Below are 17,232 nucleotides of genomic sequence, written 5' to 3' on the forward strand. Positions count from 1 at the left end.
AAAAAAAAAAAAAAAAAAGGATTTTTTGTGTCAATATACTATATTCAGAAATCCTTAAGTGGATTTCACAAATTTCCTTAACCGTTTTTCTATAGGAATAACATCCATAACACCCTTCTATTACTTTCAAATGTTGGGTTAGCAAAGTACAAGACCACTGACAAATTTTTCTATCTAAACTCTGGACCTCTGCAGCTCGTCTTGATTAAAGCGCACATCACCGATCTGTCAGTTCAGAAGGACGGCCATGTTCATACAGGCTTGCAGTTCAGCCATTTTTGTTCCAAATTTTCCTGATCCATTGTCCGTGTTCCCTTCCCTTCATGGTGCCCTCTCCTATCTTACGTTCTTTAATAAATGACTATAACCTAACATAACTAAAAATTAAAGTGCACACCAAGAATTATAGATTCCCACAGGCAGTCTGTTGCAGTTAACAGTGTTTAACATTGAGTAAATGCTGTAATAAACCTATGCATTCTACTCTTCAGTTTTTAACTTGAAAAGAAAAACTTTTAAAGCCAGGTATCATTTACATTTTACTGTGTAATCAAGTCTCAGTAATCATACAATCAAATTTACAGTAGTATCAACACAAAGTCTGAAAAGGATGGAGGGACTGGAATACTTTCACAACACAGGAAGCATTAGGTACCTAAACACTCTTTTGTCCAAGTAGTCACGTTTTCTTTCTTCAGATGATCTGGATTCAATTGAGAGGCGTCTATGCGATGTGCTTTCCCCATCTGAACTGCGGTCTAAGTAAAAACACAAACAAAAAGCAATGTTTTAAGCTTAAGACTTCACCAACCTCAGGTTTGAGTTAAAGACATGTAGATCAGATCTGAAAAAGCCTGCTGGTTATCCTCCAGATTGTATTAGAACACTTCAGATCATTTGTGGAACTAACGTACCGGTTTTGGACTTCGGACTGGAAGCTTTTGGAGGTGAGCCGTCTTTGGACGAACTTGGTCCCGGAGGCCAGTGAGACAAAACGACGAGATCACGTTTCTCTATGGGAGAAGATCTGAGGAGGGACCAACAACCGTGCCGCTTTAATTTAGACAATTATTTCCATTAAAAGCACAGGTTCCAATATTATTACTTCAACAGATTAAGTGGGTAAAAAGGAAAATGTATTACCCTGCCAGCTTTTAGATGTTATGCACAATTAATTAGAAAAGAATAGAAAGCCACACATTACTTGGGTACTTACAAAAACCCTGGAATGTCCATGCTTCTTTACTCCTATTTTGTAACCTGAACCAATCTGAGTTGTCTCCATTTATTCATCAATTGTTAGAGCAGCCAAATCCTGGTGGGACTTTAAGACACTGGACTGCTTTGTATCAAATCCTCTTCCTTTTATTTTTAAACATGGTGGGTGTTTGGACACCAAACTTCAGATGATTTCATCAGCAGCCAATCGTTGATTTCACAAGCTTTCTCTGGTAATAGATTTTATTCCAGGGGTCTTAAAAGATGCGTGCCGTTTAGCTGAAGACATCTGCAGTTTAAGGGGCGTGAGAAATCTTATTTTCTTACTCATCTGATTCTCAATGTTTGGCCACTTTACTGAAGACGTTGCAAAGCTAACATCCAATAAATGCACTCCTCTGAATGGTTGGAGTGGCTCTTCTTTCTCCTCCTCTGGAAAGCTCTATTAGGTTAAACTGGCAGGAACTGAATTGGAGCATTTCAGCGCAGCAGGCTGATTTAGATACGTTAAGCCTGACTTGGTAATGGTTGGATTTCCATCCGTCTTCATATGTTCGTCTGAACATATTTAGGGGACAGTCCCCATGCTTGATCCCTTTGGTATCAAATCATAACACAATCCACTTGAGAGCTCCATTTTTGGTGTTCTGATATCCCCCTCCTTTTTGGGATTTTAGTTATTGCTTTGAGTTTTGGTTGTGGTCTTTTCCATGCGTTTGAAAATGGCTCATTTCTAAACAATCAACTCAGGACGATATTTGCCAAGTAATTATCCAGTTTTTAATGGTTCATGTTTGGGATGCGAGGCGGCAGACAATCCTGATGAAATTGTTGTGACCCAGAAAAGGCAGAGCCCTCATTCATGGTGTCCACACAGTGATATGTGTTATTCCTCTTCACTTTATGTATTTTGAATGGGACCGACGTTAACGTCACACTTTTACACATCAGATGATGGAGAACTATGAGTGGACATTGGGTAACGGAATCTTCAGGGCATTTTCCTTTCACTTTGATTTCCACTTCTTTAAATATATCTTTAATTTCTCCATTAATAAGATGTATTATCGATTCAAAAATTGTATAATTGTAGTGTATAATTTTTTTCCTTTTACATAATTTATTTAGGACTTAAAAAAAAGAAGAAGCTTTTCTGCTTGTTTAAACAACATGGGAGATAAATTCTAATGGCCACAATCGTTTAATGATTATGAAAGCAAACTTCCTTGACTGACATTCAAATAGGGTCATTCTGCAAACTTTTCTTGCATTTTTTTAAAGGGCTCTCTTGGTAAAAAAAAAAAGCACCATTCAACTCAATGTATTAAATGCAGATTGGTCTTCAGCCTTACGAATTTCTTTTTCCAGCAAGCCCGTTTTTGATGAGAGGGCCATGGAGAGTTGCTGGTTATCATGGGGGCAAAATAGTATCTCTACTCAAAGCTTTATGGTTGATTGCTTTCCAGTAAATTAAAAGCTGTAGGAGGTGGTTTAGGCCAGGGTCAAGTCATCCTGAGTCCTCTTCATGAAAAGGGGAAACGGAGCACATCTATGTGATGCAAGTTTCGACTCTTTAATGATACTGTAGATTTTTTCGCAGCATGCACGGAGGCCTTTTCAGCTTTAGGCTCAGAGAGGATTAAACCCTTCTCCTTATCACATTTGCAGGACTGGCAGGCCAGCTTTAACAATGTAGCTTGTTACTGAAGATTTTTTTCATCCAAACTTGAGAGGTAGGTATTTTTTGACAAATGTAGCACGTAGTTTAGGGCAGCATTTCAGAATAATGGTGGCTTCGCATCATATTCATCGCCTGGTGCACATATAGCTCATGACATCTCCTTCCACTGCTGGCACCCTTTTTCACATATTCTTGACCTCTTAAATCATCATCATCATCATCATCATCAAGCCCCTGCGAACAGTGCTACAAGGAGAATACCATACCTGTGTTTGCTCAACGACCGACGAGACTCCACCTGTTCTTTGTCTGTGTCAGAGTCTCTTGAAGATTTGCTGGCACTGTCGTCCTCTCTGGTTGGCGATTGTTCAGGTCTTGGCTTTCGTTGTTCCTCTTTGGGCGGAGAATCCACCTTCATCTGGAAACGTCTCTTCCTGATGGCAAGAATGGAGCTGGCATGTCCCCGTGTGGCAATTTCACCAAAACGAGGCCTTGGTCTCATAGTTGGAGGAATTCTCAGCCTCATGAGAGATGTTGCTCTAAATGGTCGGCCCCTGGTGTGGTAGCCTCTACCCCTAAAAGAAAATGGGGGCCTACCAAACAGCCTGGGGATACTCATCAGCTGAGGTCTCTCTCTCCTGGGATACTTCCCATAATAAGGCTCGGGGCCTGAAGAGGGCACGCCAATATTTGATATTCTCCTCTTGCGGGGTCCTAAATCGTTCCTCTCTGGAAGGCTCTTGTAGTGGGGTGATGAGGATGGTGGTGGAGGGCCTCCTTTCCATGAGGGAGCTCTGTAAGGGGGTGGGCGAGGGGCATTTTGTGCCCTCTCTCGACTGTGGGATCTGCTGCCTTGCCTCTCCACAGGACCACGCTGTCTCCTGGAATCTTGTTCGGATGACCACCTGCATATCCATCAAACAATAGAAAAATCATTATAATGACAGATCCATTGCCATTGTAAGTGGGATGCGGAAGGTTTAACTTTTATCTTTACAGTAGGCCTCTCAGAAGCCATGACAGAATCAAACGGTAGGAGGGGGTACACTTTCAGAGACCAATCACAGAAGTAATGCTCCATTTAATCCCATCCACATCAGACCCAATTTAACCCCATGTAATTAATCAATAGCAGGAACTGGGCAAAGCTCATCATTACAACTTCTGTGACTTGGAGAAGTGGCCAACTTCAAGCCTCCTCCTGTTATACTTTTACCCAGCTTGGGGTGGTGCTTCATGCTTGTACCTCTCTGTACATGGGCCTCTTCCTGGCACATCTCTGAGGCTCCTGTGTGGCCCAGAGGGACGATGCTCTCCATTGTGGGGATGAGAGAACGATGCAGGTTCATTCCAGCGCTTCATGCCATGACCTGACTGTTCATAACCTCTTTCTCTTGGATGAGGGTCTCGACTGCGGTGATCTGGAGGAGGAAAACCTGACTGCCTTCTGGGACCCCTAAAAGATCCCCGGTAAGCAGGCGCAGCGCCTGGTCTCCTGTCAGCTGGGTGGCTACGAAAATGTCTGGGAGAAGATGACCTGGGACCTGAGGAGTGGCCATGAAAAGGTGGACCCCTTTGACTCTGGTGTATGTGTGCAGGACTGTGAGGGGGTGAGCGGTGATGAGGGGTACGGCTGAGACGCAATGGAGATTGCCTGCGCTGGCTGTGATGTTGGTCCATTTTTGAAGAGTGGGATTGGAAGGAATCCTGACTGTGTGACCTCCAGTGATTAAACCGTGGCTCCCGATGAGACGCCATGTCAGGCGTTCTTCTGCCAGCCGGTGCTGGCCGCCCTCGTCCTCTACCTCTGGATTCTCTCCAGCTAGGAGATACTTTGTTAGAGTATTCCTGGTCATCTCTTCGACTTTTAGAGTTTGGGGTGTAACTCCCTTCATTATGTCGGTGAGAATCGTCATAGGGTCTGACAGAAAACAAATAAAGAAAGTTAGCTTACAATAAAACTTTATTCTCATGCATCTAAGATAAATATTGATGATTCGTAAAAAAAAAAAAAAAAAACCAAAGAAAAATAATACATTTGTAGGATGTTACCTGGGCTTAATGCGTGATGGTCCGTAATTCGTCCGAACCATCTTTGAAAGAGAGCGTATAACCTGTGTACTGAATGGGGGGGAAAAAAAAACATTTTTTGAATAACAATAATGAACAATCATAGAGCTAATAGCAACATTAGACAAAGCGCAAAAAAGGATCACATTCATAATGTTGTTTGTACCATCAATCGATGAATTGGTAATCATCTAATTTTATTTTATTTTTTTATATCGCTCCCAATCTTCTTTTGTCTATCCTGAGTATTCAGCTCACCACAAGCTATAAATGTGTAAGAAAATATAAACTGAACATTATTGAATGTTTAAATACATTACAGTACTGAATGTTAGTAACTAATACTGTTAATGTATTGTTTTCAAAATTTTAAACCAATTAATAATAAATCAATAAATAAAAGCACAATTTTTGGCGAGTTAACTTAATTTGCTTGATTGACAACCACGTAATAATTTTAGTCAAAAACAAAGTAAAAACTCAAACTTTGGATTATTGTCAATTTGCCTTATTTCTGTACTAGAGGAGCTGTGATATCCAGAAACTAGAAAGAAAACACATCAAATGTAACTCAAGAGCAGCAGTCAGGCCTCTTTAATTAATGCTTCCAAGCTAAAAACAATAAAGGTTCTTGGCTACAATTAGATTACAAATTTCTGCCCAGAATAGTAAGATATTTAGCTAGACAGAAAATTGTGTGTCAATTTTTTGTCATTCCTGTCAGTAACATAAGTCTCAAAATGTCTATGATTCGACAAAGCCTCCAAATACTTGTTTTATATTTTACTAATCCAACAATCTGTGAGGAGTCTTTAAGTATTAACTGTACAAAGGTAAGTAAGAATATAGACAATCCATGCAAGGTCTTATTTTCTCAAAACATTTATCTTAAATATACTTTGCCACATTTCACACCACTTTTCTTGTCAACCTACTGTCAAAAAAATTAGCCACTAGTGCCGCAAAAAACTATATATATATATATATATATATATATATATATATATATATATATAAAAAAAATAATGTTGATTTTTTTTTTAATAGAAATTATACAGTGAGTGATTTTTTTTCTCTGCATCTATTGAATTAAAAGAGAAAAAAACAACATTATAGATAAGTATCCCACAATCCATCAGTACACACAAAAAAGAAAACACATTACCACATGGAAACCCCTCTCTTCCTGAAACAAATTCACATTCATAGTAACTGGATGTAAATAAACATTGGTCATGGAGAGCTACAGTGTAATGCTGATATACTGAAAGTTAATGAAGGTACGGTGCGGCCAAAGTAATGAACATGACATTTTAGCTAAAAAAATAAATAAATAAAACATCACAGTTCATAAAGTAGAATTAAAAATGTAATGAATTTAATCTAAAAAAATAAAAATCATACAATGAATGCTTAAAAAAATCTCAATAGAAAACCACATTTTATTATCATTAAAGCCGTCACTGAGTTTATGCATTGTTTGAGGGTACAGATCATCTGCTTAGCATTGCTTCTAACCGAAACATAAATGGATGAACTTTAAAGGTTTCACACGATTAATCCCAGTACATTAAATTATGAACCACGTACCATCGTACATTAACGACGAACCACGTCCCATTTAAACCCTAGGTGTTTTTCATCTCTCCCTACACCCCCCTTTAATCCCAGCCTGAAGCTGCCTTTCTTTGCCCCTTCAGACAGTTTTTTTTAATGGCTTCCCACACGCTGCTGCTGTGTATCCCATTTCACGGTTTAAGCGAAGAGTCGAGGCCCAAACGAAGCTCTTACAACTACGACAGGGCATGTCCGCTTTCTAGCCTACCTGCTCCCTCCGAATTTTTAGTAAGGCTGGTCGTGAATCGAAAGGGGGAAAAAATACGCCATAAATCAATGTGCTTAATATGCTGGCAGCTACTGCGATTCGATTTGCCAACGGTGACGCGGTAGTCTTACTTTCCATATTTAGCTATAGATCTCAACAGCTGTTTAAAAAAAATGGTGATTAGGTGGGGGGAAAACAACCACAGCTTGTTTGCGCTCACTATAACTGTCGACATTTTTACTTTTATATCAAAAAACGAATTATACAAACCGACGTAACGCTAAAAGCTAATGACGTCTAGCTGTAATTTTAGCTCTTGGAGGGTTGCTGCTCAAACACTCGACGAAACGGTCCTAACAGCGTTCATGAGAGTCGTTGAAATATTCGTACAAGAAGTAAAAACGCTTATCTAAAAGAAACTGCCTAATTTCCAAGCAATGAATGAGCATAATGCGTGCAACTTACCAACTGCAAACCGATACCTAACGAGAGCTACGTGCGACGCAAATAGCATAAGATTTAGCTCTGCATTTTAAGTGGTTGGACAATAAGCTGGACAGCGCCACCAACGCCTAGGAGGGAATTTGCGTCTTTTTCTTCTTCTATTGATTTTTAATGGCGGTTGGCAAACAACATTTAGGTGCATTACCGCCACCAACAAGTAAGGAGTGTGGACGAAAACACCATTACTAAATTCTTCTTCCCAAACCAGTGATCCACAAATATCGAAACAAAAGCTTATAACTCATGTTAAAAGAATAATTTTAAAGATATTTATAATGTTTAAATGTACCTTTTCCTGTTTAAGATACCTAATCAATTCCAGTCCTTGTAATATTTCCTACACTTATATATTACATGTTCTATTGTCTCATTTTCCCCACAGTAATCACATCTTCCTGTTTTCCCATTATAAGTAACGTTGAGTTAAGTCCTGTATGCCCCAATCTTAATCTAGTTATTATCATTTCCTGAACTCTGTTACTTCCACTTTTTCATCTGATTTCTCCAGCCTTCGCTTGTATTCTATAGAACCATCTTCCTCTAATATTATCTTCATACAGTTTTTGCCATTTGTAATTAATTTTCTTCCTGATTATGCTCTTAATTTCTGGTTTACTATTGCAACTCCAATATCGATTTCACTCCTGTTTGTAGATTCTTTTGCTTTTGAATTTGCGTCTTAATGCCAGTGTCGCAATACATTCTTTCTTTATTTTAATTATCACAAAAATAAAAAAATATAAACGTATTTACTTCTTGATTAAGGAAAATAAAACCCAATTACGCACTGTTTATAATAACCACAAGGTTTACACATACTTTACAGGGAGTTCCCTTAATAAACCAATACAAGTGATGTTACAAAGAAATAAACAACGGATCAATCATTAATCTTTTTTAAATGAAAGACAAAAATGAAAAATAGAAGGGGGATTTCCTAATAAAGAAAATCGAGGAGCAAATTCTTCTTAAATTCTACATTTTTCTGATAAATAATACATTGGCACTTCTGATAAGGAACATGTTTACATACAGAAATGAATCAGTTTAATAGACGTTCACCTGTTTATTCAGCAACAAATAAACTTCAGAATATAACCTAATAGTAAACATAGTGCAATAATCTCAGCATATCTGTTTTGTGATGGCCTCTGGGATTTTTTAGTAAACATGTTGAACAAAGAGCATATGAAAAACAGAGCAACACACCAGAAATACAAGGATAAAGTTAAGTCTTAAGGCAGGGTTATGCTAAAAAAAAATAAAAATATTAGGTCTAAACAACTGCAGTGCTCAAACCAGAGTGTTAAAGGATTAAAAGAGGTATTTATACTCAACCGAAGATTTGCCATAACGAGACAAGCTCCTATTTTGTCTTATATGCACGATGAGAATAAAATATCTTATGTTTGTATGCTGTTTTGGCTTGTTTTTATATTTAACTCCGCATAATTTAATTTTTGCTGAATTCTCCATTTATTCCAATGATTTAATAAAACAAAATCAGAGAGATCATGAATTACTAATGCAATGTGAAATTATTTTAATGCTTGCAGATTTTGGAATAAGGATCCATTCAGTTTCACTTGTAATAAATCAAATTATCACATATATATATATATATATATATATATATATATATATATATATATATATATATATATATATATATATATATATAAATATGCAACAAGCGCCTTGAATTTTTATTTCTTAAGATGACCTTGGATAAGCATAATAAACTGATCATCTTTTAAATGTGATGACATTTTCTGTAGGGTACCTGCTTGATTAAAAGTTCACATTGAAACACACAGAAAGACATTAAATATTTTGTTACTGTTTCTTTATTTATGTTCTTATTAAATTACATAATGATCACCATGCTTACCATGCAGGAACAAGGTCTCTGTATGCATAATGTATTTTAACTGTGAAGAGTTGTGTTACGGTATGAGCAGAGCTAAACGTATTTTGAAAAATATTTTCTTACATTCATATTCTAGATATAAGCTATAATGCTTACTTTACAAAACAATCCTTAAATGTGCAAAAAATGCAAATGCAATGATTATGCTTTATATGTTTTTAGCTGGTTAATGTCAGGTTACAATGTTTGCTACAGTGTGCACGCTGTTCAAATGATCTAAAAGCCTGCAAAGCCCAATATTACGTTACATATATACTATTCTTACAAAAAACATTCAAAGAAAAGGAGGAAAAAAACAACCAGTCACTCTTGTTAAGGCATGTTTTCCTAACATTTGACCTACAAACATGGAAAATTCTTAGTGAAATTGCACATCCTTTTCTGATTTGCTAAAGCAGTTTTTCATCTAATCCACTGTTCTAGCGCTAGGAAGTGTGAGTTTGAAGCTATAGGTCACATTTATACATTGATCTTCAAACCAAAATCCATGCCGCATTTCTTTTTAAATAAACAGTCCATTTCATTTCTGGATGATATATTTACAGAAACCTTGTCTGATGAAGTAAGCTGCTGCTACAGAAAACTTTGAAAAAGCCATATGAGATGCTCAGCTGTTAGAATGTTTCAATACTTTTCTAGACTTTTCTAGACAAAATTAAAGGCTGTCTGGTCTGATTATTGTATCCTACCACCTGTAAATGAACCCCTTTCACCTTGAAATAAATGTGACCGATTGTGATGCACCATGTGTTTTAAAATCCATCATCTTTCTCTGTGACATGCACCTATCAAATCCCATCAAATAGGGAATAGTTTCAAATGGTGAACAGACCCAAGATTAGATTCTATAGGGAGGGGAACTGGTTCTTTCAGTTTGAGTGGATTTTTTTTTTTTTACAGAGTCATTAATTCATGCATTAATAACAGAAGTTCACACAGAAGCACGTTTCCCACCAACTTAGAGAATTCAATTTAAATAATAAGAAAGCTGGTGGAAATACTGCTTTAATATTTCACAAAAGTTTAAGGATCTTTTTTTTTTCCGCAATTCTTAACAAGCTGATGCAGGAACGTAAACGTTGTTATATTCTGAAACCTGATATCTCAATGGTTTTGGTTGTTTTCTACCTTTTCATATGTATAGATTTCTTTTTACTGAGCTTCCCGCCCTCAGACCAATACCAAAATAACTCATTCACAAGCTCCATTATTAGTTTATAGTGTGCATTTTCAGTCAGTCTTTATGGCTCGGTTCCTATAACTAGAATAGGTTACAAAGTCAGGGAGGATAGAGGCAACTAGCAGGAGGAGAGGAGAAAAAAGACAATCAGGCTTCTAGACGTTTAGTTTGTTTGATGATGGGGGTGTAACCCCTATGAGCTTCGAGTCTGACAACGGACTGACAACCCCCCGTATCAGGTTCTTGTTGCAGTCGCCCATCGTGGTCTCTGAGGGAAGCTTTGCGTGCGTTACGCTCCCTGTCAGGTCCATCAGGTCCTTAAGAGCCTGGTTGTGGGTCATAAAACTCTGGTGAATATCTTTATCTGGTGAGTACTCAGGAATAGATATCAGCTCTTCCTTTGAAGCTGGACTGAAACACAGAGTGAGAAAACATTAGCCTCCTAAATATTCAAAGTTTTAAGCATCTCACTCAGCACTGTTCAAACCCAACTTAGAGCCTTCAAAGACCTGGTCTAAATTGATTTTACAGGCAAGGAGAACAATAATGAGAGGAACAACTAAGAGTCCTGCTTTGGAGCAGCTGCAGATGTTATTAGCCTCGGTGGAAGAATCTATTTTCTTGAAAAATCTGTGGTTTTGTGGAAGAATTACCAGAAAACAGACATGTTTGAAAGAAAAGCACAAGATGAATTTGTTGTTTGGCCAAAACCAATAGGAGACAAGACACTTGTGGAAGGTGGACTTCTATAACATCTGACCAGTATTGATATGAATGTAAGATGTAACACTGTGCATCACCCTGAACATCACATTTGCAAGGTGACACACAGTGGTGGCACCGTCATGATGTGGGGATGCTTTTTTTCAACAAGGAAATCGTTGAAAAATGAGGAGATGGGTTGAGCTAAAGCTAGACATTGAGCTAAAGCTTATGTGTAAAGCTAGTTTGAGCTGTTCTATAAAAACAAAATGTATTTAAGCTTGTAGTTCTAAAGCGAAAAATGTGAAAGAAGTTCAACAAGGCACCCTATGTGAGGACTTACCTAACATCCATGGATTGCACCTCATCACCGGATCCTGCTTGTTTCACATCTAATGGCTCCAGCTTGATGACTGGTGGGGGTAAACGTGCAACTGGTACCACTGTCACAGAGGGTCTACCACCTCCATCATCTGGCCCCTTTTTCACCTTTCCCTCAGCTGAGACAGACACACTGCTTTGCTGTGTGCCTCCTTTAGGAATTGTTAAGGCACTTTCTTCCCCCTTCACCGCTCCATTCATCACCCTCCCCTGTCTTTCCATTACTTTGACGTCTCCTGTTGACTCAGTCAACTCTTTGTAGGTTTGTGTGGAGATTTTGACATTAGTTTTGTGCTGCTTGTTCAGATTCAGGTCCGTCTCTCTTCCCTGCTGCTTGAATGAACTGGTGTTTACCTCTCTGTTGAGTTGACTGCCGCCGTTCTCTTTACTGGTTTGTTTTTTCTCAGGTCTCTTTTCAGAAACACCGTGTGTCTGTGTGACCAGATGACTGTTGTTTTGAACTTGTTTACCCTTCTCACTGTCCGCCTGTGCTGCTGCTGTTTCTTTCTTAAGGAAAACACTTTCCTTTGTCTGAATCTGCTCTGTTTTTTGCTCTGCTACCTGAAACTCAACCTTTTTGCTTTGGTGCTTGATGACACGAGCTTTGGTAATTACATCCCCTGTGAAAAATATACAAAAACATTACAGTGGACTTGAAATGTCACCGGAAATCTGTTTGATCTACAAAGGTGACCAAAAGCAGGATCAAGAGCAGCCTTTGTCATGGGAAACGAAATAACTGAATAGCGTCTTGTTGCAAACTGCAGAGCAGTTCCCTTGCACAGTTCTGCTAAAATGGTTCAAGGACATTCACAAGAGCAGCCCGGGGTTGCAGTCAGCTCCCATGATACAGCTCTGCTGTGAGGAATGTCCAATCAGCAACAAGAAAAGAAAAAAAAAGTCCTTCACTGCTACTTCTTCACCACAGGGAATCACGTTCTGGACACTACATGCACAGTTATCAGGCAAGTAGCTTATCTTAACTGTGAGCTATATTAAAATCAAAGGCGTGTAAATATGTTTTATTAGATGAATTGACCTGCAGCAGATCTCACAGGTTTGCACAACATATTCAAAAAGCCATGTGGTATGTCACATTTCAACTGAAAAACTTTTCTCAAAGTATAGTTGTGCCTATCCTTTACAGTATCTAATACATTGGTTGAACATATTTAGCTTCAGTTAAGACATTTAGTGTTTTTCTACAGGAGTCCAACTCCATCCCAATTTTTAATTAGGCAAAATTTTTCATTTCTGCTAAAAGAAGGCTCCCCAAATCTCTATAAGGACACACGCAGCACGCTACTTATTTTCTATCAGATTTAGTCGTTTTAAAAAAACAAAAAAAAACAAACATGCTCTTCAGTTTCTTTGTGTTAATATTGATAGCTCATATAGAAGTAAAAAAATTAAATAAAAATGAGCAGGATGCTGCTACTTTGTATGGTGTTGTTTTACCACTGTCTATTTTATCTACAGCAAATTTAAAACAATAAAGTTGTCAAAACTGCTAACAATACATTTTCTAACAAGATTTTATTGATATTTTGTAAACTGTTTACAGACTATATGGCTTTGAAGGTTTCAGCTGAGCGAATGTCCACACAATCAACTCCCTGAACCCATCATGACAAGTTCAATGCGTGTCTGATAAATCAAATTCGCCAGAAAATTACCGCAGATGTTTTTTAACTTTTTTTTTTTTTTTTTTAAAGATGCTCCTCTGTATTAATTAAACTATTTAAGGACATATGAAAACCTGGTTATTACTACTGTATTACTTTTTATATTTGCGTTCCCAAACAGTGTTTTTAGAGTTAGGCATATTTACAACAAACGTCACACTACAGCTCATATAGAAGTAAAAAAAATAAATAAATAAATTTAAAAAAATGAGCATGATGCTGCTAGTCTGTATGGTGTTGTTTTACCACTGTCTATTTTATCTACAGCACATTTAAAACAAATAAAGTTGTCAAAACTGCTAACAATACATTTTCTAACAAGATTTTATTGATATTTTTTAAACTATTTAAAGGCTATGGCTTTGAGGTTTTCATCTGAGCAAATGTCCACACGATCAACTTAGTCCAATGCATGTCTGATAAATCAAATTCGCCATAAATTACTGCAGTTTTATTTATATTTTGGTTCTCTGTATTAATTAAACTATGTGAGGACACATAAAAACCTGGTTATTACTACTGTATTACTTTTTTTATATTTGCCTTCCGAAAAGTTGTTAATCGAGTTTGGCATATTTACAACAAATGTCACATTACAGATGTTTAAAAAAGTACTTGACAAATTTTGTTATGGCCTTTTTTTTTTTTCTTAAAGCACAAATCTATCATTTTATCAAAGGTATGTACATTTTTTGGATCCTCTGTATTTTTTATTTTTTTAATAAGCAGTTGGTTAATGAAATGCAACTAACACAACTTACTACCTTAAGCCAGTGTAGCAGGTTTTAAGGTGCTGCACAAAGAACAATACTAAGTTAAAGCACAAACCTTGATCACAGAGACTACTTTCATTATAGCTTCATTAGTTGCATAAAACAGACAAGTCGACAATAAAAATGCAGCAAAGCTGTTTTGATACCATCCCTTCACCTGCAGGATTCAGAGTTTAATTAAACTAAAACTATAATGTCTGGTGCCTTTTCTCACAAAATCTTAATAATTTTATTTTCTCACTAAATCATTCTTTGCTTTTATTTCAATGATCAAACATATTTACTGTCAAGTTAGTTACCGGTGGCATTTATTAAATTAAAGGACTGATCTGCTCCCAAATTATTAATAATGATTTATGTTAAGTCACACATTAAACTCATAACAAACTGAATCAAATGCTTTCAGACTGACTACAGTTGTACTAAAAAGATATTTTGGCAACGCTTGTTTGCAAGGTGACCTGCAGTAGTGGTGTTTATCAGAAAAAAGTGCCTATGCTTTGTTCTGTTCTGTTTATCCCTAAAGCTGAAACCTGGATCTACAGCAGGAATCAAGTTCTAGATTTGCTGATTCATATATTTACTATTGAGATTACACAGAATATTCACACATTCTATGTTTTTGTGAATCGGTTCATTAAACCACTGAACACATGGTGTTGGGAGCTTGAATGTAAAGGGTTTGAACAGCTGCAAGTTTTAACTGCACCTGTCACTAAACTTAAAGGCTGTTGTGGATTTATAGATCAAGAATGTGACCAACCCCTTTTCTAGTCTCTAACATGTAAACTGAAACTTCAGTGTAAGAACTGAACATTCAGTTGAATCCTACTTTAAGAAGTTAAGCTGTAAACCATTTTTTGGCTTAAAAATATCTGCCAAGAGAGTTTAGCTCAGTAAACTTTGTTGAGTTGTGCTGTGATACTTGTTCCGTAAGGCTGGATAATCTAATTGGTCAATTCTTTTATGGTGTAACAATTCTGTTTTTTTTTTTTTTTTTGCCAGATAACTGTGCATGATTAATTAATTTTGCTGAATGAAATCTGCAGTCTGCATGCAAAAAACATTTCTGTCAAAAAAACCCAAAAAATAATAAAATTGGAGCGGGGATTTAAAAGATGTCCTTTTTTATTTTTGCATTCTTTTTCACTCATCCCTCTGAAGAACCAAAGCCAAAGCATCAGACGTTGAGGTTTCAAACAAACTCAGGGAAATTAAGCTTTTTTTTTTTTTTTTGCACATGCTTCAGATTTGCTATTAAGAAAAATGAAACCAGACATGCCCTTTTGCATTTTTACAGCAGCAAGGCGTACAGCCAAGGGGCGACGTAAGCAAGAACAGCAAGCAAACTTAAAAAGGTCTTGACGCTGACTGAATGCATACTAACCTGGCGGTGAGACTAGCTTTGTCTCCACCTGCTCCTCCATCTGATTCAGTGCACAACAGAGGCAATGAGGACACAAAACCAAAGTCACCAATAATAAAATTTAATAATCAAAGCATAAAAACAGAAAGTCAGGCAGCTGATAAAAATAAATTTTGGGAAAGAATAGCTTGGCTGTGCAATCAGCAGGGGTTAAAGGCCTCTCACAGTACCTTCATGTCAGCTTCACCCTTTCTGGTTCTCTTCATGATCTCCTCAATTCTCTGCAAAAAAAAAAATGTAAAGGATATTTACTTACCAACTACTTACATTTACATTGGAAGCTTTAATCAGGAACCTGGGATTGGTTTATCTCCTTTCTGAACATAATTCCATTAAAGCAAACCTTTTTCCTGAGTTGCCTCTCCTCCTCTTCCTGTTGTGTCTGAAGTTCCCTGCCTTGCCGCTCACGCTCTGCATCTTTTTCAGCCTGCACTTTGGCTTTTTCTTTCTGCTTGTTAATGGCAAACAAGTAGATTTTTTATAAAATATAAAATAAACATTATCATGGTATAAGTTATGTTTGCGACAAAACAAAACCAATAAATGCAGTAATTTCCAAAAGTATTCATACCGGGAACATTTTTGACCTTTTTCTTGCACTCTAAATAATCTGGTCTTTTTGTAGAACAGGAAATTTATAATTTTTGTTAAAGAAACCATAAACCATGAATTGGACCATTGCAAACTCATGGAAGGACACCTGGTGTTATCAGAGCAGATAGCACCTGTTAGGAATCCAGTTTGTGTGGTTGTGTTTTTTTTGTGTGTCTTTCTCTTCCTCCACCACCAGGTGGTGCCCTCTTCTCGTTGGTCCTGGTTGGTTCATCACTGAGGACTACTTAAGTGGTGGACTGTCACTATCTCGATGCCAGAGTGTTTGCCAGTTTTGGGTACTCTAGCCAAGCTGAGATTAGCGGAGTCTAACTGAGTCTTTGTTTCTCTGAGTTCTAACTTTGTTTTTGTCTTTGCCTTTTGGCAGGAAGCCATCCTGCAGGCTGGATGTTTTTGACCTTCTTCCCCTGGAAGGATTGTTTGAGTCTCACACTGAGCAGGGGATTAACCTCAACAAGTTCCGTTCAAGACTTCCTGGATTCCAAGTGACAGTCCGCTCCATAGTGCCTCAGGAACCAACCAAATTAAAACCTTTTAGTGGAGAAAACCTTCTTCCCAGAATCCAGTCTTGTGTGGGTTTACCAGAGGGAGGAACTCGTTGGAGGGTGGCTCCAACGAGTTCCTCCCTCTGGTAAACCCACACAAGACTGGATTCTGGGAAGAAGGTTTTCTCCTCTAACGTGAGTTCCGTTTTCTCTGTTTCTCCAAAGTCATCGTTCAAAGTTCCCACGGACCCTGAACTAACCTCTGATACTTCCCTTCCCACTTCCAGTTTCGGTTCACCAGTACACTGAGATTCCTGAATCCAACCCCGTTCATCTCCTCAATAAACCTGTCAAACTTTTACCCTTGTCTCGCTGAGTGGTTTACTGCATGTGGGTCAGATCCCTTAAGAAAATCATGACAGCACCACATTGCATATCACTCCAATAACACCATGTGAAAACAAGGTGGAGGGAGAATCATGAGTTGCTGTTTTTTCCTTTTTTGGTAAAACGTATTGAGATAAACTCACAGTAATCCAGAGTGAATCAAAAAAAATAAAGGCCACAAAGGACTTTTCATTAGAACTATGAACACAGAAACACTCACATCTACAAATAGCCCAAAGAATAGACCTAAATCCAGTTGTAAATATCCACTAGACTCAGTTTAAGTTTACATTTAGGAAGAGAAAGAATCTGATAATTCTTTTGATGTGGAAAGCTTATTGAGTCATAGCCCAAAATACTTACATCTGATACT

The 17,232-nt window shown here is 37.5% G+C and overlaps 2 protein-coding genes across 4 annotated transcripts in view; both read right to left on the reverse strand.

Annotated features, from left to right (window-relative positions):
- The window catches only part of LOC107086986 (serine/threonine-protein kinase BUR1-like), a 13,089-nt gene extending 5,748 nt beyond the window's left edge, over positions 1-7,341 (reverse strand). Inside the window, exons 1-6 of one of the 3 annotated variants that reach the window (XM_015378305.1) lie at positions 7,204-7,222; positions 4,952-5,020; positions 4,146-4,820; positions 3,166-3,804; positions 915-1,027; positions 656-758 (exon numbers count right to left, since the gene is read on the reverse strand). In XM_015378305.1, coding sequence (XP_015233791.1) covers positions 656-758; positions 915-1,027; positions 3,166-3,804; positions 4,146-4,820; positions 4,952-4,992 — 1,571 coding nt within the window. In that variant the 5' untranslated portion in view covers positions 4,993-5,020; positions 7,204-7,222. Of the gene's footprint in view, positions 1-655; positions 759-914; positions 1,028-3,165; positions 3,805-4,145; positions 4,821-4,951; positions 5,891-7,203; positions 7,223-7,259 lie in introns of those variants that run through there. The other 2 variants (XM_015378304.1, XM_015378303.1) reach the window with 2 other exon arrangements.
- Positions 7,342-9,143: 1,802 nt separating this feature from the next.
- On the reverse strand, positions 9,144-16,806 carry LOC107086980 (MAP7 domain-containing protein 2-like). The gene is made up of 7 exons (XM_015378298.1): positions 16,733-16,806; positions 16,570-16,615; positions 15,719-15,826; positions 15,546-15,596; positions 15,337-15,376; positions 11,454-12,111; positions 9,144-10,819 (listed from the first exon to the last, which is right to left on the reverse strand). The coding sequence occupies exons 1-7, from the start codon at positions 16,804-16,806 to the stop codon at positions 10,564-10,566; spliced, it is 1,233 nt and encodes a 410-aa protein (XP_015233784.1). The 3' UTR covers positions 9,144-10,563.
- Between the last annotated feature and the right edge of the window lie 426 nt (positions 16,807-17,232).

The sequence above is a fragment of the Cyprinodon variegatus genome, unplaced genomic scaffold, assembly GCF_000732505.1.
Source record: "Cyprinodon variegatus isolate N-32 unplaced genomic scaffold, C_variegatus-1.0 Scaffold169, whole genome shotgun sequence".
Lineage (NCBI taxonomy): Eukaryota > Metazoa > Chordata > Actinopteri > Cyprinodontiformes > Cyprinodontidae > Cyprinodon > Cyprinodon variegatus.